General features: G+C 43.7%; 1 protein-coding gene across 2 annotated transcripts in view; it reads right to left on the bottom strand.

The window, feature by feature from the left end:
- The window catches only part of POPDC1 (popeye domain cAMP effector 1), a 235102-nt gene that overhangs the window by 66487 nt on the left and 143370 nt on the right, over positions 1-25245 (bottom strand). For both annotated transcript variants that reach the window (XM_069726299.1, XM_069726298.1), the window contains exon 4: positions 3788-3975. In XM_069726299.1, the coding sequence (XP_069582400.1) occupies positions 3788-3975 (188 nt within the window). The remainder of the gene's footprint in view (positions 1-3787; positions 3976-25245) is intronic.

The following is a 25245-nucleotide window of genomic DNA, read 5'->3' as shown; positions in this document are numbered from 1 at the left end:
GGTGTGCGGTGAGCGCCGACCACAGGGTGACGCTCACAGCCACCGGCGATCAGTAACCATAGAGGTCTCAAGGACCTCTATGGTTACAATGGAGACGCATCGCCGACCCCCGATCATGTGACGAGGGTCGGCGATGACGTCATTTCCGGCCGCCCGGCCGGAAGCGGTAGTTAAATGCCGCTGTCAGCGTTTGACAGCGGCATTTAACTAGTTAATAGGTGCGGGCAGATCGCGATTCTGCCCGTGCCTATTACGGGCACATGTCAGCTGTTCAAAACAGCTGGCATGTCCCGGCTTTGATGCGGGCTCACCGCGGAGCCCTGCATCAAAGCAGGGGATCTGACCTCGGACGTACTATCCCGTCCGAGGTCAGATAGGGGTTAAAGGGGTTGTCCACTTTCAGAAAATCCTGAACCCCAAAAGCAGTTTGTTACTAACCCCCATCCCCCAAAAAAACACAAACAGGTGTCATGATTTAGCCCAGACACTAGTTATGGCGCCCACTGGCACCCTAGAAATGTGATTGCAATAAGCCGATAGGTGGCAATGACAGCTGAGTACTGCCTGAATGCCCCCGTGCCTGTCATGTGATCTTTTCTGTAATATCTAACCTGTGGCTGGGCACAACAGGAGCCTTTTATTTTTACTACATACAGTAATACTATTTGGTGTCGCTGTGTCCAAAAAAGTCTGATTTATCAAAACATAAAATTATTAACCTGTTTGGTACATGCTGTAACGAGAAAAGAAATCAAAGCACAACTGTGTTTTTTCGGTTGCCGCAATAACGCTAAAAAAAAATCCAATAAAGCATATGTTCATCAGCATAGTGTGTACCACAAAATTGTATAAGTAAAAACACCAGCTTGCCATCCAAGAAACAAGTCCCCATACAGTTCCATTGACTAATATACGTATATTAAAAAATGAAGGATCTCAGAGAATGACAGCACACACCAGTTTGTATTTTATTTTTTTACACAAGATTTAGAATTTTTTAAACCAAGAAAATATTAGTGGTTCCAAGTAATTTTTTACTGTACAATGAACACTGTAGAAATAAAACCAAAATACATGTTGAAATTGCATTTTTTTTTACCATTTCACAGCACATGGAATTATTTTTTGCCAGTTTCCCTTACTCTATATGTAATATGAATGATGTTATTCCAAACTACATCTTGTCCTACAAAACCCTCATGTCTATGTCAGAGCAAAAAAGAAAAAAGAAACGCTATGGCTATTTAAAAAGAGGAAAAAATGAAACCGCTAAACTGAAAATTGTCTGAGGAGAGAAGGACCTGCTGGAACTGCCTTAATCAGAATAGAAAAACACACGGGTAATTTTGAACTGCAAAATCTCCAGGATTATAATATTTTTGGCCTATCTATAGTATTGTCTATCAATCTATTTATATAATCGTCTAAGGGGTACTTCCATCTGTTTGTCTGTCTGTCTGTCTGTAACGGAAATCCCGCGTCGCTGATAATCAGCGACAGGCTTAGTCCGGCCGCGAATTGGCCCCTCCCTACTCTCCTCCAGTCAGTGCCCCTTCCCTACTCCCCTCCAGTCAGTGCCAGTGTGTCGCCCCATCCCTGACCAACTTTTTACTATTGATGCTGCTTTTGCAGCATCAATAGTAAAAATATATAATGTTAAAAGTAATAAAAAAATAAAAAATTGTGCTATTCTCACCTTCCGATGTCCACTAATGCGCGTGATGCTGCCGCCAGCTTCCGTTCCCAGTGATGCATTGCGAAATTACCCAGATGACTTAGCGGGAATGGAATGGAAGCTGGCGGCAGCATCGCGCGCATCGGGACAGCTTCGGTGGACGCCGGAGGGCGAGTACATAACTATTTTTTATTTTATTTTTTTAACAGGAATATGGTGCCCACACTGCTATATACAATGTGGGCTGTGTTATATACTGGGTGGGCTGTGTTATATACTGCGTGGGCTGTGTTATATACTACTTGAGCTGTGCTATATACTACGTGGGCTGTGCTATATACTACGTGGGCTGTGCTATATATTAGGTGGACTGTGTTATATACTGCCTGGCTGTTATATACTACGTGGGCAGTGTTATATACTGCGTGGGCTGTGTTATATACTACGTGGCCTGTTATATACCGCGTGGGCTGTGCTATATATTATGTGGGCTGTGCTATATATTATGTGGGCTGTGTTATATACTACGTGACTGCTATATACTATGTGGCTGTGCTATATACTACGTGGCTGTCTGTGTTACGTGGCCTATGCTATATACTATGTGGCTGCTATATACTATGTGGCTGCTATATACTACGTGGCTCTTCTATATAGTACGTGGCTGTGCTATATACTACGTAGCTGTCTGTGTTATATACTATGTGGCTGTGTTATATACTACGAGGCTGTGTTATATACTACGAGGCTGTGTTATATACTACGAGGCTGTGTTATATACTACGAGGCTGTGTTATATACTACGAGGCTGTGTTATATACTACGAGGCTGTGCTATATTCTACGTAGCTGTGCTAAGCGCGATGTACATACATATTTTAGAATACCCGATGCGTTAGAATCGGGCCACCATCTAGTATTAAATAGGTAAGCTTCAGATTCCAAACACCCCTGCCAATTAACTGATTCATGTTGTCCTCTTCTATGTTCAAAAGGTACTGATTTGTAAATTTTGCAGTGGCAATGTCTAGTATTGCAGAACAACAATTTTCATGAATAGGACTGAGCTGCAGCAAGCTGCATTACCACTGCACTGCTTAACTGGTAGACATTAAGGGTATGTGCACACGTAGATGAAACCTGTGCGGATTTTTCCGCACCTGTTTTGAGTAATCCACAGGTAAAAAGCACTGTGTTTTTATGCGTTTTTTGTGCGGATTCCACCTGCGGATTCCTATTATGGAGCAGGTGTAAACCGCTGCGGAATCTGCACAAAGAATTGACATGCTGCGGACATGAATGCTATGTTTCCGCACGTTTTTCCGCAGCATGTGCACTGCGGATTTTGTTTTCCATAGGTTTACATGGTACTGTAAACGCCTGGAAAACGGCTGCGAATCTGCAGCGTCAAATCCACTGTGGATCCGCAGCAAAATCCGCAACATGTGCACATACCCTAATAGGCATATGGGGAGGCCAAGAGTCAGACTCCCACAGATCTGATATTGATGACATTTCTTAAAGGGAACCTGTCACCCCCCCAGGCGTTTGTAACTAAAAGAGCCACTTTGTGCAGCACTGATGCCGCCTTCTGACAAGGTGGCTCTTTTAGTTCGGGTCCCTGGCACTGCTGCAATAATCGTTTTTTAATTTTGTCCCTCATACCTCAAAATCGCCAGGGAGGCAGGTCTTTCCTCCCTAATCCAGGCGCCTCCCAGTCGTCACTCACGGCCTCTACACGCCGGGCGCCGCCTTCTCTTCCTTCGTTAGCGTCCCCTGCGCCTGAGCTGTTAATTTTTTTTTTCGGGCATGTGCAGTTGTGCTGCCCTTTGAACTTACAGAGGTGACCTTACAGAGGTATTAGGGACAAATTTCAAAAACGATTACTGCAGCAGTGCCAGGGACCTGAACTAAAAGAGCCACCTTGTCAGAATGCAGTATCAGTGCTGCACAAAGTGGCTCTTTTAGTTACAAACACCTTGGGGGTGACAGGTTCTCTTTAAGGATAGGCCATTAACATAGTCCCTGATAACCCCATTAATTTAAAGGTATCATCAACGTAATAAAGTGAAGGCAACTATGCAGATGTCAAGTAACAAAATAAAACACTCACTTTCCTCTCAGAAGTATACTTAAACGGGCGTCAACAGAAGTCTTGTCTTCTACTGCATATGTTTGCCCTTTTTCCAAAGCTTGAATATTACAAAATTGTCCAGTGAGTCTCTTAAATAGCTCAGGAGGCACATGTAGAGGTTCAAACATTTTATGGTAGATGCCTTTTAGCTCTTTTTCTATTTTGATCTAGAATGCAAAGAAAAAGCAGAGATCAATTAAATGAAATAATCTATTTCTAGGGTCCACATAATAACAATATTCAGATGCACAGCCATTCACAGGTCTGCTATCTAAATGGGGCAAATACTGGTCAGCACAATTATTCTTGTCCACATTTTCCACAATTTCTTGCAGGCCTGAATTGATTGTAAGGTTATGGTCACAGAACCAGCATTCGGTCAGTATTTTACATCAGTATTTGTAAGCCAAAACCAGGAGTGGAACAATCAGAGGAAAAGTGTAACCCCTTCACGGCATGCGCCATAATAGTACTGCACATGTCGCGTCTCCCCCTTTGATGTGGGCTCTGGCGGTGAACCCACATCAAAGTCGCGATATGTCAGCTGTTTTGTACAGCTGACATGTGTGCGCAATAGCGGCGTGTGAAATCGCGATTCACCCGCCTCTATTAACCTGTTAAATGCCGCTGTCAAACGCTGACAGCGGCATTTAACTACCGCTTCCGGCCACACGGCCGGAAATGAGCACATCGCCGAACCCTGTCACATGATTGGGGGTCGGCGATGCATCAGGATGGTAACCATAGAGGTCCTTGAGACCTCCATGGTTACTGATGCAGGCCTGCTATGAGCACCACCCTGTGGTCAGCGCTCATAGCAAGCCTGCAATTCAGCTACATAGCAGCGATCTGATGTGTAGCAGAGCCGATCCAGAGGTGCCAGCTTCTAGCCTCCCATGGAGGCTATTGAAGCATGGCAAAAGTAAAAAAAAAAAAGTTTTTTAAACTATGAAAATTTTTTTTTTAAAAAATATAGAAAGTTTAAATCACCCCCCTTTCGCCCCATCCAAAATAAAATACAAAAAAAAAAAAATCAAACCTACACATATTTGGTATCGCCGCGTTCAGTATCGCCCAATCAATAAAAAAAAGCATTAACCTGATCGCTAAACAGCGTAGCGAGATATTAATTCGAAATGCCAGAATTACTTTTTCTTTGAGTCGCCGCGACATTGCATTAAAATGCAATAACGGGCGATCAAAAGAACATATCTACACAAATGTGGTATAATTAAAAACGTCAGATCGGCACACAAAAAATAAGCCCTCACTCAACCCCAGATCACGAAAAATGCAGACGCTACAGGTATCGGAAAATGGCGCTTTTTTTTTTTTTTTTAAGCAAAGTTTAGAATTTTTTTTCACCACTTAGATAAAAAATAACCTACACATGTTTGGTGTCTATGAACTCGTAATGACCTGGAGAATCGTAATATTAGGTCAGTTTTAGCATTTAGCGAAGCTAGCAAAAAAGCCAAACAAAAAACAAGTGTGGATATAAAGAAAAAGAAGGGTGGCACTGCTCATAAACGGTAACCAGTGATATGTCCACAGGTCTCAATTGTGTGTATATCAGATATAGAAATTGCAGCTGTGAGAATCCTGACCCGGGTGCACCTCTTCAACAGAAAACACTAGAGTCCATAGGTAAGAACAAATGAGGGCACTCACCGATCTTCATAGGATTCAAAACTTTATTACATCTTCACATAAAATGCATGACCGGAGCTGGCAGCGCCGCTGATGATGTGAGCAGGGGAGCAACTGAGACGACGGCCGTTTCGCGCTGTGCTAGCGCTTCTACGGGTCCACCAATGGACCCGTAGAAGCGCTAGCACAGCGCGAAACGGCCGTCGTCTCAGTTGCTCCCCTGCTCACATCATCAGCGGCGCTGCAAGCTCCGGTCATGCATTTTATGTGAAGATGTAATAAAGTTTTGAATCCTATGAAGATCGGTGAGTGCCCTCATTTGTTCTTACCAAAAAACAAGTGTGGGATTGCACTTTTTTTGCAATTTCACCGCACTTGGAATTTTTTTCCTGTTTTCTAGTACAATACATGGTAAAACCAATGGTGTTGTTTAAAAGTATTAGGCTAGTCTCACATTGCGTTAGGGCAATCCGTTAAGCGTATAGCGCTAGCGGATTGCGCTAACGCAATGTTTATTTTGGGTCCACGTTCACCGTCCCCGCTAGTGCAGATCCCCGATCTGCGCTAGCGAGGGACGGACCTTGGACGGTCCGTCACAAAAGAAAGGCACATCGCTAGCGTGTGCCAAAAATGGCATGCGCTAGCGATGTGCTACAGGCACAAATCACATTGCTATCAATGGGTGCGCTAACGGACCCGTTGCACAGCGTTAATTGCGACATTTTCGCCGTGCAACGCAGTCCGTTAGCGTTAACCCATTAACGCAATGTGAACCTAGCCTAACTCGTCCCGCAAAAAATAAGCCCTCACATGACCATATTGATGGAAAAATAAAAAAGTTATAGCTCTGGGAAGGAGGGGAGCGAAAAACGAAAACACAAAAACGAAAAAGGGCAGCGGCGGAAAGGGGTTAAGGTTGGTTTCACATTTGCGTCTGTGCGCGCAGCGTACGATCTGCATAGATTCGCATGCATCATGCGTACCTATCTTTAACCCTTTAATCCCATTGGACGTACTATCCCATCGAGGTGACCTGGGACTTAATTCCCAGGGACGGGATAGTACATCATGGGTAATCAGCTGCGCTCACGGTGGTGATCAGCTGCGCTCACGGTGGGGGGGCGGGGCCGATCGCCGCCGGGTGTCAGCTGATTATCACAGCTGACATCCGACACAATGTGTCAGGAGCGGTCACGGACCGCTCCCGCTACATTAACGACCGGAACACTGCGATCAAACATGATCGCAGCGTTCCGGCGGCATAGGGAAGCATCGCGCAGGGAGGAGGCTCCCTGTGTGCTTCCCTGAGACCCTCGGAGCAACGCGATGTGATCGCGTTGCTCCGAGCGTCTCCTCGCTGCAGGCCCCGGATCCAAAATGGTCACGGGGCTACTTCCGGGTCATGCAGGGAGGTGGCTTTCAAGCGCCTGCTCAGAGCAGGTGCCAGGAAGCCTCCCTGCAGTGCCTGTTAGATCGCTGATCTGACACAGTGCACAGCAAAGTGTCAGATCAGCGATCTCACACTATCGTATGATATCCCCCCTGGGGCAATGTTACAAATTAAAAAAAAAAAATATTTACATGTGTAAAAAAAATAAAAAAATAAAAATTCCTAAATAAAGAAACCAAAAAATATTGTTCCAATAAATACATTTATCTAACTTAAAAAAAAACAATAAAAGTACACATATTTAGTATCGCCGCGTCCGTAACAACCCGACCTATAAAACTGTCCCACTAGTTAACCCCTTCAGTGAACAACGTAAAAAAAAGAAGAAAAAAAAACAAGCGAAAAACAATGCTTTATTATCATACCGCCAAACAAAAAGTGGAATAACACGCGATCAAAAAGGATATAAATAACCATGGTACTGCTGAAAACGTCATCTTGTTCCGCAAAAAAAGAGCCACCATACAGCATCGTCAGCGAAAAAATAAAGTTATAGTCCTTAGAATAAAGCGATGCAAAAATAATTATTTTTTATATAAAATAGTTTTTATCGTGTACAAAATGATATAAATGAGGTATCGCTGTAATCGTACTGACCCAAAGAATAAAACTGCTTTATCAATTTTACCAAACATGAAACGGTATAAACCCCCTCCCTTACCCCTCCCCCCCCCCCACCAAAAGGAATTCATGAATAGCTGGTTTTTGGTCACTCTGCCTCACAAAAATCGGAATAAAAGCGATCAAAAAATGTCATGTGCCCGAAAATGGCACCAATAAAAACATCGACTCGTCCTGCAAAAATCAAGACCTCATATAAACTGTGGACCAAAATATGGAAAAATTATAGCTCTCAAAATGTGGAGACACAAAAACTGTTTTTTCAATAAAAAGTGTCGTTTAGTGTGTGACAGCTGCCAATCATAAAAATCCGCTAAAAACTCACTATAAAAGTGAATCAAACGCCCTTCATCACCCCCTTAGTTAGGGAAAAATAATAAAATGTAAAAAAAAAATGTATTTATTTTCATTTTCCCATTAGGGTTAGGGTTGGGGCTAAAGTTAGGGTTAGGGTTGGGGCTAAAGTTAGGGCTACAGTTAGGGTTGGGGTTAGTTAGGGTTGGGGCTAAAGTTAGGGTTGGGCTAAAGCTAGGGTTAGAGCTACGGTTAGGTTTGAGGCTACAGTTAAGGATGTGGCTAAAGTTAGGGTTGGGCTAAAGTTAGGGTTGGTGCTAAAGTTAGGGTTGGGGCTACACTTAGGGTTAGGGATGAGGCTAAAGTTAGGGTTAGGGTTGGGGCTAAACTTAGGGTTAGGGCTAAAGTTAGGGTTGGGGTTGGGGCTAAATTTAGAGTTAGGTTTGGGGCTAAAGTTAGGGTTAGGGTTGGGGCTAGATTTAGGGTTAGGGCTAAAGTTAGTGCGGTGCCCCAGTGTCCTGGTCGTCGCAGTGATGTCATTATCCTTTCAGGGGAGAAGTGATGTCATGTCTGAAGGCAATGAAAGACAACCACATTCAGGTATCACACACATGCAACATGTTCACACTCCAGACCAGAGGGGGGAGCTCTAAGCCTGTTTAGGGTGAGCTTTCCTACTTACATCCTGATCTGGAGGGAAAAGAGTTCAGTTCCTGTCAGGCAGACAGAAGGAGAGGAGCTCTGCTGGCATGACGTGCTGTAACTCCTGGGAAAGGACACTAAAAGGTGAACATACTGCAGAGAGTGTGCAGGAAATCAGGGCACAGGAGAGAGAAATACCAGAGGGAGTTCAGCCAGGAACAAGCTGCTCCTTTCTGAAGCACAGGAGCCGGTAGCCAGGGACACCGAGGGAGCAACTGTCTTTAACCCCTTCCCGACCCATGACGCCACGTAGGCGTCATGAAAGTCAGTGCCAATCCGACCCATGAGGCCTATGTGGCGTCATGGAAAGATTGCGTCCCTGCAGATCGGGTGAAAGGGTTAACTCCCATTTCACCCGATCTGCAGGGACAGGGGGAGTGGTAGTTTAGCCCAGGGGGGGTGGCTTCACCCCCCCGTGGCTACGATCGCTCTGATTGGCTGTTGAAAGTGAAACTGCCAATCAGAGCGATTTGTAATATTTCACCTATTATAACTGGTGAAATATTACAATCCAGCCATGGCCGATGCTGCAATATCATCGGCCATGGCTGGAAACACTAATGTGCCCCCACCCCACCCCACAAGATCGCCCCCCCAGCCCTCCGATCTGTCCGGTACACTGCTCCGGCTCCCCTCCGTCCTGTCCTCCGCTCCCCCCGTGCTCTTGTCCGCTCCCCCCGTGCTCCAATCACCCTCCCCGTGCTCCAATCACCCCCCCCTGCACTCCGATCCACCCCCCGTGCTCCGTTCCACCCCCCCGTGCTCCGTTCCACCCCCCCGTGCTCCGTTCCACCCCTCCCGCGCTCCGATCCACCCTCCCCATGCTCCGATCCACCCCCCGTGCTCCCCACCCCATCATACTTACCGATCCTGCCGGGGTCCGTCCGTCTTCTCCCTGGGCGCCGCCATCTTCCAAAATGGCGGGCGCATGCGCAGTGCGCCCGCCGAATCTGCCGGCCGGCAGATTCGTTCCAAAGTGCATTTTGATCACTGAGATAGATTATATCTCAGTGATCAAAATAAAAAAAATAATAAATGACCCCCCCCTTTGTCACCCCCATAGGTAGGGACAATAAAAAAATAAAATAATTTTTTTTTTCCACTAATGTTAGAATAGGGTTAGGGTTAGGGGTAGGGTTAGGGCTAGGGTTAGGGCTAGGGTTAGGGGTAGGGTTAGGGGTAGGGCTAGGGTTAGGGCTAGGGTTAGGGTTTCGGTATGTGCACACGTATTCTGGTCCTCTGCAGATTTGATAAATCCGCAGTGCTAAACCGCTGCGGATTTATGGCGGATTTACCGCATTTTTTCTGCGCATTTTACTGCGGTTTTACAACTGCGATTTTCTATTTGAGCAGTTGTAAAACCGCTGCGGAATCCGCACAAAGAAGTGACATGCTGCGGAATGTAAACCGCTGCGTTTCCGTGCAGTTTTTCCGCAGCATGTGTACAGGGATTTTTGTTTTCCATAGGTTTACATTGAACTGTAAACTCATGGGTAACTGCTGCGGATCCGCAGCGTTTTCCGCAGCGTGTGCACATACCTTTAGAATTAGGCTATGTGCACACGGTGCGGATTTGGCTGCGGATCCGCAGCGGATTGGCCGCTGCGGATTCGCAGCAGTGTTCCATCAGGTTTACAGTACCATGTAAACCTATGGAAAACCAAATCCGCTGTGCCCATGGTGCGGAAAATACCGCACGGAAACGCTGCATTGTATTTTCCGCAGCATGTCAATTCTTTGTGCGGATTCCGCAGCGTTTTACACCTGATCCTCAATAGGAATCCGCAGGTGAAATCCACACAAAAAACACTGGAAATCCGCAGGTAAAACGCAGTGCCTTTTACCCGCGGATTTTTCAAAAATGATGCTGAAAAATCTCACACGAATCAACAACGTGGGCACATAGCCTTAGGGTTAGGGTTGGAATTAGGGTTGTGGTTAGGGTTGTGATCAGAGTTATGGCTACAGTTGGGGTTAGGGGTGTGTTGGGGTTAGTGTTGGAGTTAGAATTGAGGGGTTTCCACTGTTTAGGCACATCAGGGGTCTCCAAATGCAACATGGCACCACCATTGATTCCAGCCAATCTCGTATTCAAAAAGTCAAATAGTGCTCCCTCAATTCCGAGCCCCGACGTGCGCACAAACAGTGGTTTACCCCCACATATGGGGTACCAGCATACTCAGGATAAACTGCGCAACAATTACTGGGGTCCAATTTCTCCTGTTACCCTTGTGAAAATAAAAAAATGCTTGCTAAAACATCATTTTTGAGGAAAGAAAAGTGATTTTTTATTTTCACGGCTCTGCGTTGTAAACGTCTGTGAAGCACTTGGGGGATCAAAGTGCTCACCACATATCTAGATAAGTTCCTTGGGGGGTCTAGTTTCTAAAATGGGGTCACTTGTGGGGGGTTTCTACTGTTTAGGCACACCAGGGGCTCTGCAAACGCAACGTGACGCCCGCAGACCATTCCATCAAAGTCTGCATTTCAAAAGTCACTACTTCCCTTCTGAGCCCCGACGTGTGCCCAAACAGTGGTTTACCTCCACACATGGGGTATCAGCATACTCAGGAGAAACTGGACAACAAATATTGGGGTCAAATTTCTCCTGTTACCCTTGGGAAAATTAAAAAATTCTGGGCTAAATAATTATTTTTGAGGAAAGAAAACGTATTTATTATTTTCACGGCTCTGCATTATAAACTTCTGTGAAGCACTTGGGGGTTCAAAGTGCTCACCACACATCTAGATAAGTTCCTTTCGGGGTCTAGTTTCCAAAATGGGGTCACTTGTGGGGGGTTTCTACTGTTAAGCCACATCAGTGGCTCTGCAAACGCAACGTGACGCCCACAGAGCATTCCATCAAAGTCTGCATTTCAAAACGTCAATACTTCACTTCCGAGCCCCGGCATGTGCCCAAACAGTGGTTTACCCCCACATATGGGGTATCAGCGTACTCAGGAGAAACTGGACAACAACTTTTGGAGTCAAATTTCTCCTGTTACCCTTGGGAAAATAAAAAATTGCAAGCTAAAAGATCATTTTTGAGAAAATAATTTTTCTTTTTTAATTTTCATGGCTCTGCGTTATAAACTTCTGTGAAGCACTTGGGGGTTCAAAGTGCTCACCACACATCTAGATAAGTTCCTTTCGGGGTCTAGTTTCCAAAATGGGGTCACTTGTGGGAGGTTTCTACTGTTAAGCCACATCAGGGGCTCTGCAAACGCAACGTGACGCCCACAGAGCATTCCATCAAAGTCTGCATTTCAAAACGTCACTACTTCAATTCCGAGCCCCGGCATGTGCCCAAACAGTGGTTTACCCCCACATATGGGGTATCAGCGTACTCAGGAGAAACTGGACAACAACTTATGGGGTCAAATTTCTCCTGTTACCCTTGGGAAAATAAAAAATTGCAGGCTAAAATATCATTCTTGAGAAAATAATTTTTTTTTTTTTTCATGGCTCTGCGTTATAAAGTTCTGTGAAGCACTTGGGGGTTCAAAGTCCTCACCACACATCTAGATTAGTTCCTTTGGGGGTCTAGTTTCCAAAATGGGGTCATTTCTGGGGGATCTCCAATGTTTAGGCACACAGGGGCTCTCCAAACGTGACATGGTGTCCGCTAATGATTGGAGCTAATTTTCCATTTAAAAAGCCAAATGGCGTGCCTTCCCTTCCGAGCGCCCAAACAGTGGTTCACCCCCACATATGGGGTATCAGCGTACGCAGGACAAACTGGACAACAACATTTGGGGTCCAATTTCTCCTATTACCCTTGGCAAAATAGGAAATTCCAGGCTAAAAAATCATTTTTGAGGAAAGAAAAATTATTTTTTATTTTCATGGCTCTGCGTTATAAACTTCTGTGAAGCACCTGGGGGTTTAAAGTGCTCAATATGCATCTAGATAAGTTCCTTGGGGGTCTAGTTTCCAAAATGGGGTCACTTGTGGGGGAGCTCCAATGTTTAGGCACACAGGGGCTCTCCAAACGCGACATGGTGTCCGCTAACGATGGAGATAATTTTTCATTCAAAAAGTCAAATGGCCCTCCTTCTTTTCCGAGCCTTACCATGTGCCCAAACAGTGGTTTACCCCCACATGTGAGGTATTGGTGTACTCAGGAGAAATTGCCCAAGAAATTTTTGGATCCATTTTATCCTGTTGCCCATGTGAAAATGAAAAAATTTAGGCTAAAAATTTTTTTGTGAAAAAAAAGTACTTTTTCATTTTTACGGATCAATTTGTGAAGCACCTGGGGGTTCAAAGTGCTCACTATGCATCTAGATAAGTTCCTTGGGGCATCTAGTTTCCAAAATGGGGTCACTTGTGGGGGAGCTCCAATTTTTAGGCACACGGGGGCTCTCCAAACGTGACATGGTGTCCGCTAAAGAGTGGAGCCAATTTTTCATTCAAAAAGTCAAATGGCGCTCCTTCCCTTCCAAGCCCTGCCGTGCGCCCAAACAGTGGTTTACCCCCACATATGAGGTATCAGCGTACTCAGGACAAATTGGACAACAACTTTCGTGGTTCAGTTTCTCCTTTTACCATTGGGAAAATAAAAAAATTGTTGCTAAAAGATCATTTTTGTGACTAAAAAGTTACATGTTCATTTTTTCCTTCCATGTTGCTTCTGCTGCTGTGAAGCACCTGAAGGGTTAATAAACTTCTTGAATGTGGTTTTGAGTACCTTGAGGGGTGCAGTTTTTAGAATGGTGTCACCTTTGGGTATTTTCAGCCATATAGACCCGTCAAACTGACTTCAAATGTGAGGTGGTCCCTAAAAAAAATGGTTTTGTAAATTTCGTTGTAAAAATGAGAAATCGCTGGTCAAATTTTAACCCTTATAACTTCCTAGCCAAAAAAAATTTTGTTTCCAAAATTGTGCTGATGTAAAGTAGACATGTGGGAAATGTTATTTATTAACTATTTTGTGTCACATAACTCTCTGGTTTAACAGAATAAAAATTCAAAATGTGAAAATTGCGAAATTTTCAAAATTTTCGCCAAATTTCCGTTTTTATCACAAATAAACGCAGAATTTATTGACCTAAATTTACCACTAACATGAAGCCCAATATGTCACGAAAAAACAATCTCAGAACCGCTAGGATCCGTTGAAGCGTTCCTGAGTTATTACCTCATAAAGGGACACTGGTCAGAATTGCAAAAAACGGCAAGGTCTTTAAGGTCAAAATAGGCTGGGTCATGAAGGGGTTAAGCCTTGCTCCAGAGACTGGCAGGGCAGTCAATTCCAAGTTAGCTGTCCGACCTAAACACTTAAGAAGACACGGTGGCAACTTGTGGGGGTCGGGGCGTCTCTAGTGTCCCTATAAACAAGCCTCAGGCCATCAGTCATACGGGTTTGTCCTATCCACGCCACCTGGGGGACAGAGAGGAAGAAACAACATCCAGAACATCTACAAGAGTTGTGAGGACCTTACCGAGAAGCTCAGCAGGGAGGTACTACAACACCCAGGCGCTAGTAGGAAGGCTACTGATTTCCACCTGGATAAGGGGACTCTGGAACTGCCTTCAGACCGACCAGACTCTGCCTGCCCTGTCATCTAGCGCTCCGGGCTGAGGATACCATCTGAAGTCTTCAGTAAACAAGGTAAAAAGACTGCAAACCTGTCTCCTCGTTCTTTACTGCACCTCGCCCATATATAAACTCTCTTACTGGACACCCCTGAGGGCCACGGACGGGGTCAGCCACCGTGACATCCCCCGAACCGCAGGACCTGGTGCCGAGTACCCGATTGCCCTACTCTGGGGGCGATCCATTAGGGTTAGGTTTGGGGCTAAAGTTAGGGTTTGGATTACATTTATGGTTGGAATTAGGGTTAGGGGTGTAGTTAGGGTTATGGTTGGGATTAGGGTTAGGGGTGCGTAGGAGTTAGGGGTGTGGTTAGGGTTGGGATTAGGGTTAGCGGTGTGTTGGGGACAGGGTGTGGTTGGGATTAGGGCTAGGGGCATGTTCAGGTTAGGGTTATGGTTGAGATTAGGGTTAGGGGTGGGTTTGGGTTAGGGTTTCAGCTAGAATTTCCACTGTTTAGGCACATCAGGGGCTCTCTAAACACGACATGGCGTCCGATCTCAATTCCAGTCAATTCTGCGTTGAAAAAGTAAAACAGTGCCCCTTCCCTTCCGAGCTCTCCTGTGCACCCAAACAGGGGTTTACCCCAACATATGGGGTATCAGCGTACGTAGGAGAAATTGGACAACAACATCTCATGTTACCCTTTGGAAAATACAAAACCGAGGGCTGAAAAATAATTTTTGGACAACAACTTCTCCTGTTACCCTTGGGAAAATACAAAACTGAGGGCTGAAAAATATTTTTTGTGGGGAAAAAAAGTTTTATTTTCACGGCTCTGCGTTGTAAACTGTAGTGAAACATTTGGGGTTTCAAAGTTCTCACAACATATCTAGAAAAGTTCCATGGGGGGGTCTAGTTTCCAATATGGGGTCACTTGTGGGGGTTTCTACTGTTTAGGTACATTAGGGGCTCTGCAAATGCAACGTGACTCCTGCAGACCAATTCATCTAAGTCTGCATTCCAAACGGCGCTCCTTCCCTTCCGAGCTCTGCCATGCGCCCAAACAGTCGTTTACCGCCACATATGGGGTATCAGCGTACTCAGGACAAATTGCACAACAACGTTCGGGGTCCAATTTCTTCTGTTACCCTTGGGAAAATAAAAAATTGTTCGCAAAATATCATTTTTGTGAAAAAATATGATTTTTTATTTTTACGGCTCTACATTATAAACTTCTATGAAGCACTTGGTGGGTCAAAGTGCTCACCACACATCTAGATAAGATCCTTAGGGGGTCTACTTTCCAAAATGGGGTCACTTGTAGGGGGTTTCAATGTTTAGGCACATCAGGGGCTCAAATATGAAACTAGCCTAAAGGTACCGTCACACTAAACGATATCGCTAGCAATCCGTGACGTTGCAGCGTCCTGGCTAGCGATATCGTTCAGTTTGACACACAGCAGCGATCAGAATCCTGCTGTGATGTCGTTGGTCGCTGCAGAAAGTCCAGCACTTTATTTCGTCGCTGGACTTCCTGCTGACATCGCTGAATCAGCGTGTGTGACGCCGATTCAGCGATGCCTTCGCTGGTAACCAGGGTAAACATCGGGTTACTAAGCGCAAGGCCGCGCTTAGTAACCCGATGTTTACCCTGGTTACCAGCGTAAAAGTAAAAAAAAAAAAAACACTACATACTTACCTTCCGCTGTCTGTCCTTCGGCGCTCTGCTTCTCTGCCCTGTGTAACCATAGCGGCCGGAAAGCAGAGCGGTGACCTTTTTTCTGCAGCATGTCAATTCTTTGTGCAAATCTTTAGCACTTTTCACCCATTGATTCTCAGGCTGTCATCTGTGCTGCAGGGTCACGCTGTCAGATGTTGACATGACCCTGCAGAGATACTGTGATCCACTGTAAAAAGCTTACTATAGGTCAGCAGGCGTCGGCTGATGAGAGACTACTCCTCCCATCAGGCTACATCTGCTGTCACTGATAACAGTGATATTGGCTCCTTCCCAGAATATTAATATCAGCCCTCAGCTTTCCCTTTGCTGGTTATGAAAATTACGTGGGAGCCCACATGATTAACCCCTTTCTGCCATTAGACGTACTATTGCGTCCATGTGGGGTGGGCTTTACTTCCCAAGGACGCAATAGTACATCATATGCGATCGGCAGCGCTCACGGGGGGAGCGCCGCCGATCGCGGCCGGGTGTCAGCTGTTTATCGCAGCTGACATCCGGCACTATGTGCCAGGAGCGGTCACGGACCGCCCCCGGCACATTAACCCCCGGCACACCGCGATCAAAGATGATCGCGATGTGCCGGCGGTACAGGGAAGCACCGCGCAGGGAGGGGGCTCCCTGCGGGCTTCCCTGAGCCCCCCGCAGCAACGCGATGTGATCGCGTTGCTGCGAGGGTCTCACCTCCCTCCCTGCTCCCTCCAGGCCCGGATCCAAGATGGCCGCGGATCCGGGTCCTGCAGGGAGGGAGGTGGCTTCACAGAGCCTGCTCAGAGCAGGCACTGTGAAGCCTGCAGCACTGCAAGTCAGATCAGTGATCTGACAGAGTGCTGTGCAAACTGTCAGATCACTGATCTGTGATGTCCCCCCTGGGACAAAGTAAAAAAGTAAAAAAAAAAAATTTCAAATGTGTAAAAAAAAATTAAAAAAAATATTCCAAAATAATGAAAAAAAAAAAAAATATTATTCCCATAAATACATTTCTTTATCTAAATAATAAAAAAAAACAATAAAAGTACACATATTTAGTATCGCCGCGTCCGTAACGGCCCGACCTATAAAACTGGCCCACTAGTTAACCCCTTCAGTAAACACCGTAAGAAAAAAAAAAAAAAAACGAGGCAAAAAACAACGCTTTATTATCATACTGCCGAACAAAACGTGGAATAACACGCGATCAAAAACACAGATATAACTAACCATGGTACCGCTGAAAACGTCATCTTGTCCCGCAAAAAACGAGCCGCCATACAGCACCATCATTAAAAAAATAAAAAAGTTATAGTCCTGAGAATAAAGCGATGCAAAAATAATTATTTTTTCTATAAAATAGTTTTTATCGTATAAAAGCGCCAAAACATAAAAAAATGATATAAATGAGGTGTCGCTGTAATTGTACTGACCCGAAGAATAAAACTGCTTCATCAATTTTACCAAACGCGGAACGGTATAAACGCCTCCCCCAAAAGAAATTCATGAATAGCTGGTTTTTGGTCATTCTGCCTCACAAAAATCGGAATAAAAAGCGATCAAAAAATGTCACGTGCCCGAAAATGTTACCAATAAAAACATCAACTCGTCCCGCAAAAAACAAGACCTCACATGACTCTGTGGACTCAAATATAGAAAAATTATAGCTCTCAAAATGTGGTAACGAAAAAAATATTTTTTGCAATAAAAAGCGTCTTTCAGTGTGTGACGGCTGCCAATCATAAAAATCCGCTAAAAAACCCGCTATAAAAGTAAATCAAACCCCCCTTCATCACCCCCTTAGTTAGGGAAAAATTAAAAAAATGTATTTATTTCCATTTTCCCATTAGGGCTAGGGTTAGAGTTAGGGCTAGGGTTAGGGTTAGGGCTAGGGTTAGGGCTAGGGTTAGGGCTAGGGCTAGGGCTAGGGTTAGGGCTAGGGTTAGGGCTAGGGTTAGGGCTAGGGTTAGGATTAGGGTTAGGGCTAGGGTTAGGGCTAGGGCTACAGTTTGGGTTGGGGCTAAAGTTACAGTTAGGGTTTAGATTACATTTACAGTTGGGAATAGGGTTGGGATTAGGGTTAGGGGTGTGTCAGGGTTGGAGGTGTGGTTAGGGTTACTGTTGGGATTAGGGTTAGGGATGTGTTTGGATTAGGGTTTCAGTTATAATTGGGGGGTTTCCACTGTTTAGGCACATCAGGGGCTCTCCAAACGCGACATGGCATTTCGATCTCAATTCCAGCCAATTCTGCGTTGAAAAAGTAAAACAGTGCTTCTTCCCTTCCGAGCTCTCCCGTGTGCCCAAACAGGGGTTTACCCCAACATATGGGGTATCAGCGTACTCAGGACAAATAGGACAACAACGTTTGGGGTCCAATTTCTCCTGCTACCCTTGGGAAAATACAAAACTCGGGGCTAAAACATATTTTTTGTGGGAAAAAAAAGGATTTTTTATTTTCACGGCTCTGCGTTATAAACTGTAGTGAAACACTTGGGGGTTCAAAGTTCTCACAACACATCTAGATTAGTTCCCTGGGGGGTCTAGTTTCCAATATGGGGTCACTTGTGGGGGGTTTCTACTGTTTAGGTACATTAGGGGTTCTGCAAACGCAATGTGACGTCTGCAGACCATTCCATCTAAGTCTGCATTCCAAATGGCGCTCCTTCCCTTCCGAGCTCTGCCATGCGCTCAAACGGTGGTTTCCCCCAACATACGGGGTATCAGCGTACTCAGGACAAATTGGACAACAACTTTTGGGGTCGAATTTCTCCTCTTACCCTCGGGAAAATACAAAACTGGGGGCTAAAAAATAATTTTGGGGGAAAGATTTTTTTTTTTAATTTTCACGGCTCTGCGTTACAGACTGTAGTGAAACACTTGGGGGTTCAAAGCTATCACAACACATCTAGATGAGTTCCTTAGGGGGTCTAGTTTCCAAAATGGTGTCACTTGTGGGAGGTTTCTACTGTTTAGGTACATTAGGGGCTCTGCAAATGCAATGTGACACCTGCAGACCATTCCATCTAAGTCCTCATTCCAAATGGAGCTCCTTCCCTTCCGAGCCCTCCCATGCGCCCAAACAGTGGTTGCCCCCCACATATGGGGTATCAGCGCACTCAGGACAAATTGGACAACAAATTGTGGGGTCGAATTTCTCCTGTTACCCTCGGGAAAATACAAAACTGGGGGCTAAAAAATAATTTTTGTGGGAAAAAATTTTTGTTTTATTTTTACGGCTCTCCATTATAAACTTCTGTGAAGCCCTTGGTGGGTCAAAGCGCTCAGCACACATCTAGATAAGTTCCTAAGGGGGTCTAGTTTCCAAAATGGTGTCACTTGTGGGGGGTTTCTACTGTTTAGGTACATTAGGGGCTCTGCAAACGCAATGTGACACCTGCAGACCGTTCCATCTAAGTCTGCATTCAAATGGCACTCCTTCCCTTCTGAGCCCTCCCATGTGCCCAAACAGTGGTTCCCCCCACATATGGTGAATCATCGCACTCAGGACAAATTGGGCAACAAATTTTGGGGTCCAATTTCTCCTGTTACCCTCAGGAAAATACAAAACTGGGGGCTAAAAAAATAATTTTTGTGGGAAAAAAATTTTGTTTTATTTTTACGGCTCTGCATTATAAACTTCTGTGAAGCACTTGGTGGGTCAAAGTGCTCACCACACCTCTAGATAAGTTCCTTAGGGGGTCTACTTTCCAAAATGGTGTCATTTGTGGGGGGTTTCAATGTTTAGGCACATCAGTGGCTCTTCAAACGCAACATGGCGTCCCATCTCAATTCCTGTCAATTTTGCTTTGAAAAGTCAAACGGCGCTCCTTCCCTTCCGAGCTCTCCCATCCACCCAAACAGTGGTTTACCCCCACATATGGGGTATCAGCGTACTCAGGACAAATTGTACAACAAATTTTGGGGTCCAATTTCTTCTCTTACCCTTGGGAAAATAAAAAATTGGGGGCAAAAAGATAATTTTTGTGAAAAAATATGATTTTTTATTTTTACGGTTCTACATTATAAACTTCTGTGAAGCACTTGGTGGGTCAAAGTACTTACCACACCTCTAGATAAGTTCCTTAGGGGGTCTACTTTCCAAAATGGTGTCACTTGTGGGGGGTTTCAATGTTTAGGCACATCAGTGGCTCTTCAAACGCAACATGACGTCCCATCTCAATTCCTGTCAATTTTGCATTGAAAAGTCAAACGGCGCTCCTTCCCTTCCGAGCTCTCCCATCCGCCCAAACAGTGGTTTACCCCCACATATGGGCTATCAGCGTACTCAGGACAAATTGTACAACAACTTTTGGGGTCCAATTTCTTCTCTTACCCTTGGGAAAATAAAAAATTGGGGGTGAAAAGATAATTTTTGTGAAAAAATATGATTTTTTATTTTTACGGTTCTACATTATAAACTTCTGTGAAGCACTTGTTGGGTCAAAGTGCTCACCACACCTCTAGATAAGTTCCTTAGGGGGTCTACTTTCCAAAATGGTGTCACTTGTGGGGGATTTCAATGTTTAGCCACATCAGGGGCTCTCCAAACGAAACATGGCGTCCCATCTCAATTCCAGTCAATTTTGCATTGAAAAGTCAAATGGCACTCCTTCGCTTCCGAGCTCTGCCATGCGCCCAAACAGTGGTTTACCCCCACATGTGGGGTATTGGCATACTCAGGACAAATTGTACAACAATGTTTGGGGTCCATTTTCTCCTGTTACCCTTGGTAAAATAAAACAAATTGGAGCTGAATTAAATTTTTTGTGAAAAAAAGTTAAATGTTCATTTTTATTTAAACATTCAAAAAATTCCTGTGAAGCACCAGAAGGGTTAATAAACTTCTTGAATATGGTTTTGAGCACCTTGAGGGGTGTAGTTTTTAGAATGGTGTCACACTTGGGTATTTTCTATCATATAGACCCCTCAAAATGACTTCAAATGAGATGTGGTCCCTAAAATAAAATGGTGTTGTAGAAATGAGAAATTGCTGGTCAACTTTTAACCCTTATAACTCCCTAACAAAAAAAAATTTTGGTTCCAAAATTGTGCTGATGTAAAGTAGACATGTGGGAAATGTTACTTATTAAGTATTTTGTGTGACATATCTCTGTGATTTAATTGCATAAAAATTCAAAGTTGGAAAATTGCGAAATTTTCATAATTTTCGCCAAATTTCCGTTTTTTTCACAAATAAACGCAGGTACTATCAAATAATTTTTACCATTGTCATGAAGTACAATATGTCACGAGAAAACAACGTCAGAATCACCAGGATCCATTGAAGCGTTCCAGAGTTATAACCTCACAAAGGGACAGTGGTCAGAATTGTAAAAATTGGCCCGGTCATTAACGTGCAAACCACCCTTGGGGGTAAAGGGGTAAAAAAAAAAAAATTGTAAAAATTAACAGTTGTGGTTTGATTACAGCCTATGTAGGTTTATTCTGTTTAACACTCCTAAATAGGCTGGTTACAATGTGTGTGTGTTTGTGTTTACTTATCGGTTTAGTAATGAGGGAGTCTGGCTGACACCTTTTTTTATCACTAAACAAAGGGCTTGGTGTCAATGACAGCTGCTGAAATAGAGCTCTAATTACATTACCCTGATGCCACACATCAGAATGAAAAATTTGGTGTTGAATCAAGAAATTACATCACAATTTTTTTTTTTATATATTTTTATTTAGCTCAAAAAAGACTTTTTTGATGTACAATAACGCATACAAAACCATGGCAAACACGCACCTAAAACAGCATTTTTGCTGCCAAGAGATGCAGAAAGCAAGAGAAGAGAAGCAATTACTCAACGTGCACACATACCCTAATAGAAACACGTCACCACTTCTGCATTTTTAACCCACTCCTGATTTTGACTTACAAATACTGATATGAAATACTGATCAAATACTGATATTGTGACCGCAGCGCAAGACAAAAAATATATACATTATATCCTACAATTCTGCCCCATTTCTCTTGTGTAGTTCATCATTTTACAAAAATCATGATTTTTATATAAAGTATCTAAGGAACAAATAGGGTAAGAAGCATATACCTGTACACTCACTCCTCTTTGCTGCATCCACTTCTTCAGGAGATAAAGTTTCCGCCACTCGCTGCATGGGTCAAATCCCTGGTTTTGGCTTACCCTAATATGGACCAAAATGCTGCCCAAACTACTGCTGTGTAAAAGTTACCCTAAATAGATCTGAAGTGGAGCACAGATTGAAATGTTGTTTATCACCCACCATTGGGATCTTTCGCAATGCTATTTGGATATGAGGGGTTGACAGCAATGACACTAAAGTGAAACTGTATGTCATTTGTCTTTTGAAAAAAAAAAAGACAGCATCAAATATTCATGTAATCTGCTGCATTTTACAGAAATAAAACTCACAGCAATACAAACATCACACAGTAAGAAATGTTCAGCATTAAACTACTGTAATTAAACTCTTAGGTTTCACAAATTTGTTAACACTCACTTCCAGATATAAATATTATTATTATTATTATTTATATACTCTATGTGTATTATTATATATTTTTATATGTATGAAGATATAGATAAAAAAGAACAGCAGCACATGTGCATGAATCTAGGCCATGTGAAAACACAGACAAATATTCAATATGGATTATACTTCTCAAAAATATTTTTTCACAAATTTTTTTAAATGTTTTTTTTCATAAAACTTACAGTAATAGATGAAATGAAGATTCTTAGCGCATAAATTGGCCAATTCATGTGTGCCCATCAACCACGGCAAGGTGATTGCCCTCTGATAGGTCCTACTCTACCGTGCATGCCACTTTTGGGTTTTGGGCCACCGCCTACAGCTATGGACAAAACATGTCACTCTAGGGCTAAGCCTACAATTTATGTGCAGGTAGAGCTGATTACGGCCACCTCCAGGTTGATCTTGCACTCCTCCCATTGACCATGCAGGTGGGAGTAATCAGCTCTACCTGCCCATAAATTGTAGGCTTAGCCCTAGAGTGACATATTTTGTCCATAGCTGTAGGCTGGTGGCCCAAAAGTGGCATGCACGGTAGAGTAGGACCCATCAAAGGGAGATCACCTTGCGTGGTTGATGGGCACACATGAATTGGCCAATTTATGCGCTAAGAATCATTTAATCTATTACTGTAAGTTTTCTGAAAAAAAATTTTGGGGAAAAAATTTGTGACAAAAATATTGTTCAGAAGTATAATCCATATTGAATATTTGTGTTTTCACATGGCCTAGATACATGCACATGTGCTGCTGCTGTGTTCTTTTTTATCTATATGATGCAGTTTTGCAGAGTGCACGTGTTTACATTAGGAGTGCTGGTTGGTTGTTTTTTTTTATTTATTTTTTTATCTCTATCTCTCTCTATATATACTGTATATATATACAGTGGGGCAAAAAAGTATTTAGTCAGTCAGCAATAGTGCAAGTTCCACCACTTAAAAAGATGAGAGGCGTCTGTAATTTACATCATAGGTAGACCTCAACTATGGGAGACAAACTGAGAAAAAAAAAATCCAGAAAATCACATTGTCTGTTTTTTTAACATTTTATTTGCATATTATGGTGGAAAATAAGTATTTGGTCAGAAACAAAATTTCATCTCAATACTTTGTAATATATCCTTTGTTGGCAATGACAGAGGTCAAACGTTTTCTGTAAGTCTTCACAAGGTTGCCACACACTGTTCTTGGTATGTTGGCCCATTCCTCCATGCAGATCTCCTCTAGAGCAGTGATGTTTTTGGCTTTTCGCTTGGCAACACGGACTTTCAACTCCCTCCAAAGGTTTTCTATAGGGTTGAGATCTGGAGACTGGCTAGGCCACTCCAGGACCTTGAAATGCTTCTTACGAAGCCACTCCTTCGTTGCCCTGGCGGTGTGCTTTGGATCATTGTCATTTTGAAAGACCCAGCCACGTTTCATCTTCAATGCCCTTGCTGATGGAAGGAGGTTTGCACTCAAAATCTCACGATACATGGCCCCATTCATTCTTTCATGTACCCGGATCAGTCGTCCTGGCCCCTTGGCAGAGAAACAGCCCCAAAGCATGATGTTTCCACCACCATGCTTTACCGTAGGTATGGTGTTTGATGGATGCAACTCAGTATTCTTTTTCCTCCAAACACGACAAGTTGTGTTTCTACCAAACAGTTCCAGTTTGGTTTCATCAGACCATAGGACATTCTCCCAAAACTCCTCTGGATCATCCAAATGCTCTCTAGCAAACTTCAGACGGGCCCGGACATGTACTGGCTTAAGCAGTGGGACACGTCTGGCACTGCAGGATCTGAGTCCATGGTGGCGTAGTGTGTTACTTATGGTAGGCCTTGTTACATTGGTCCCAGCTCTCTGCAGTTCATTCACTAGGTCCCCCCGCGTGGTTCTGGGATTTTTGCTCACCGTTCTTGTGATCATTCTGACCCCACGGGGTGGGATTTTGCGTGGAGCCCCAGATCGAGGGAGATTATCAGTGGTCTTGTATGTCTTCCATTTTCTAATTATTGCTCCCACTGTTGATTTCTTCACTCCAAGCTGGTTGGCTATTGCAGATTCAGTCTTCCCAGCCTGGTGCAGGGCTACAATTTTGTTTCTGGTGTCCTTTGACAGCTCTTTGGTCTTCACCATAGTGGAGTTTGGAGTCAGACTGTTTGAGGGTGTGCACAGGTGTCTTTTTATACTGATAACAAGTTTAAACAGGTGCCATTACTACAGGTAATGAGTGGAGGAAAGAGGAGACTCTTAAAGAAGAAGTTACAGGTCTGTGAGAGCCAGAAATCTTGATTGTTTGTTTCTGACCAAATACTTATTTTCCACCATAATATGCAAATAAAATGTTAAAAAAACAGACAATGTGATTTTCTGGATTTTTTTTTCTCAGTTTGTCTCCCATAGTTGAGGTCTACCTATGATGTAAATTACAGACGCCTCATCTTTTTAAGTGGTGGAACTTGCACTATTGCTGACTGACTAAATACTTTTTTGCCCCACTGTATCCCCACACATGTACAGTCATGGCCGAAAGTGTTGGCACCCTTTAAATTATTCCAGAAAATGAAGAATTTCTACCAGAAAATTATTGCAGTTACACGTTTTGTTATACATGTTTATTTCATTGGTATGTATTGGAACATCACAAAAATAACTGAGAAAAAAGGCAAATTGGATATCATTTCACACGAAACCCCGAAAAATGGGCTGGACAAAATTGTTGGCACCCTGAACTTAATACTTAGTTGCACACCCTTTGGAATAAATAACTGCAATCACTTCCTATAACCATCACCAAGCTTCTTACACTTCTCAACTGGAAGTTTGTACTACTTTTCTTTTGCAAACTGCTGCAGGTTTCTCATATTTGAAGGGTGCCTTCTTCCAACATTACGACCCAAAATCCTTTGGTAAATCTTCTGATTTCATGATGCTATGCACAGAGTTAAGGCAGCCAGAGGCAGCAAAA

Source organism: Ranitomeya imitator, chromosome 5 (genome assembly GCF_032444005.1).
Source record: "Ranitomeya imitator isolate aRanImi1 chromosome 5, aRanImi1.pri, whole genome shotgun sequence".
In the NCBI taxonomy this organism is placed as follows: Eukaryota; Metazoa; Chordata; class Amphibia; order Anura; family Dendrobatidae; genus Ranitomeya; species Ranitomeya imitator.
This window is presented reverse-complemented; position numbering and strand designations above follow the sequence as displayed.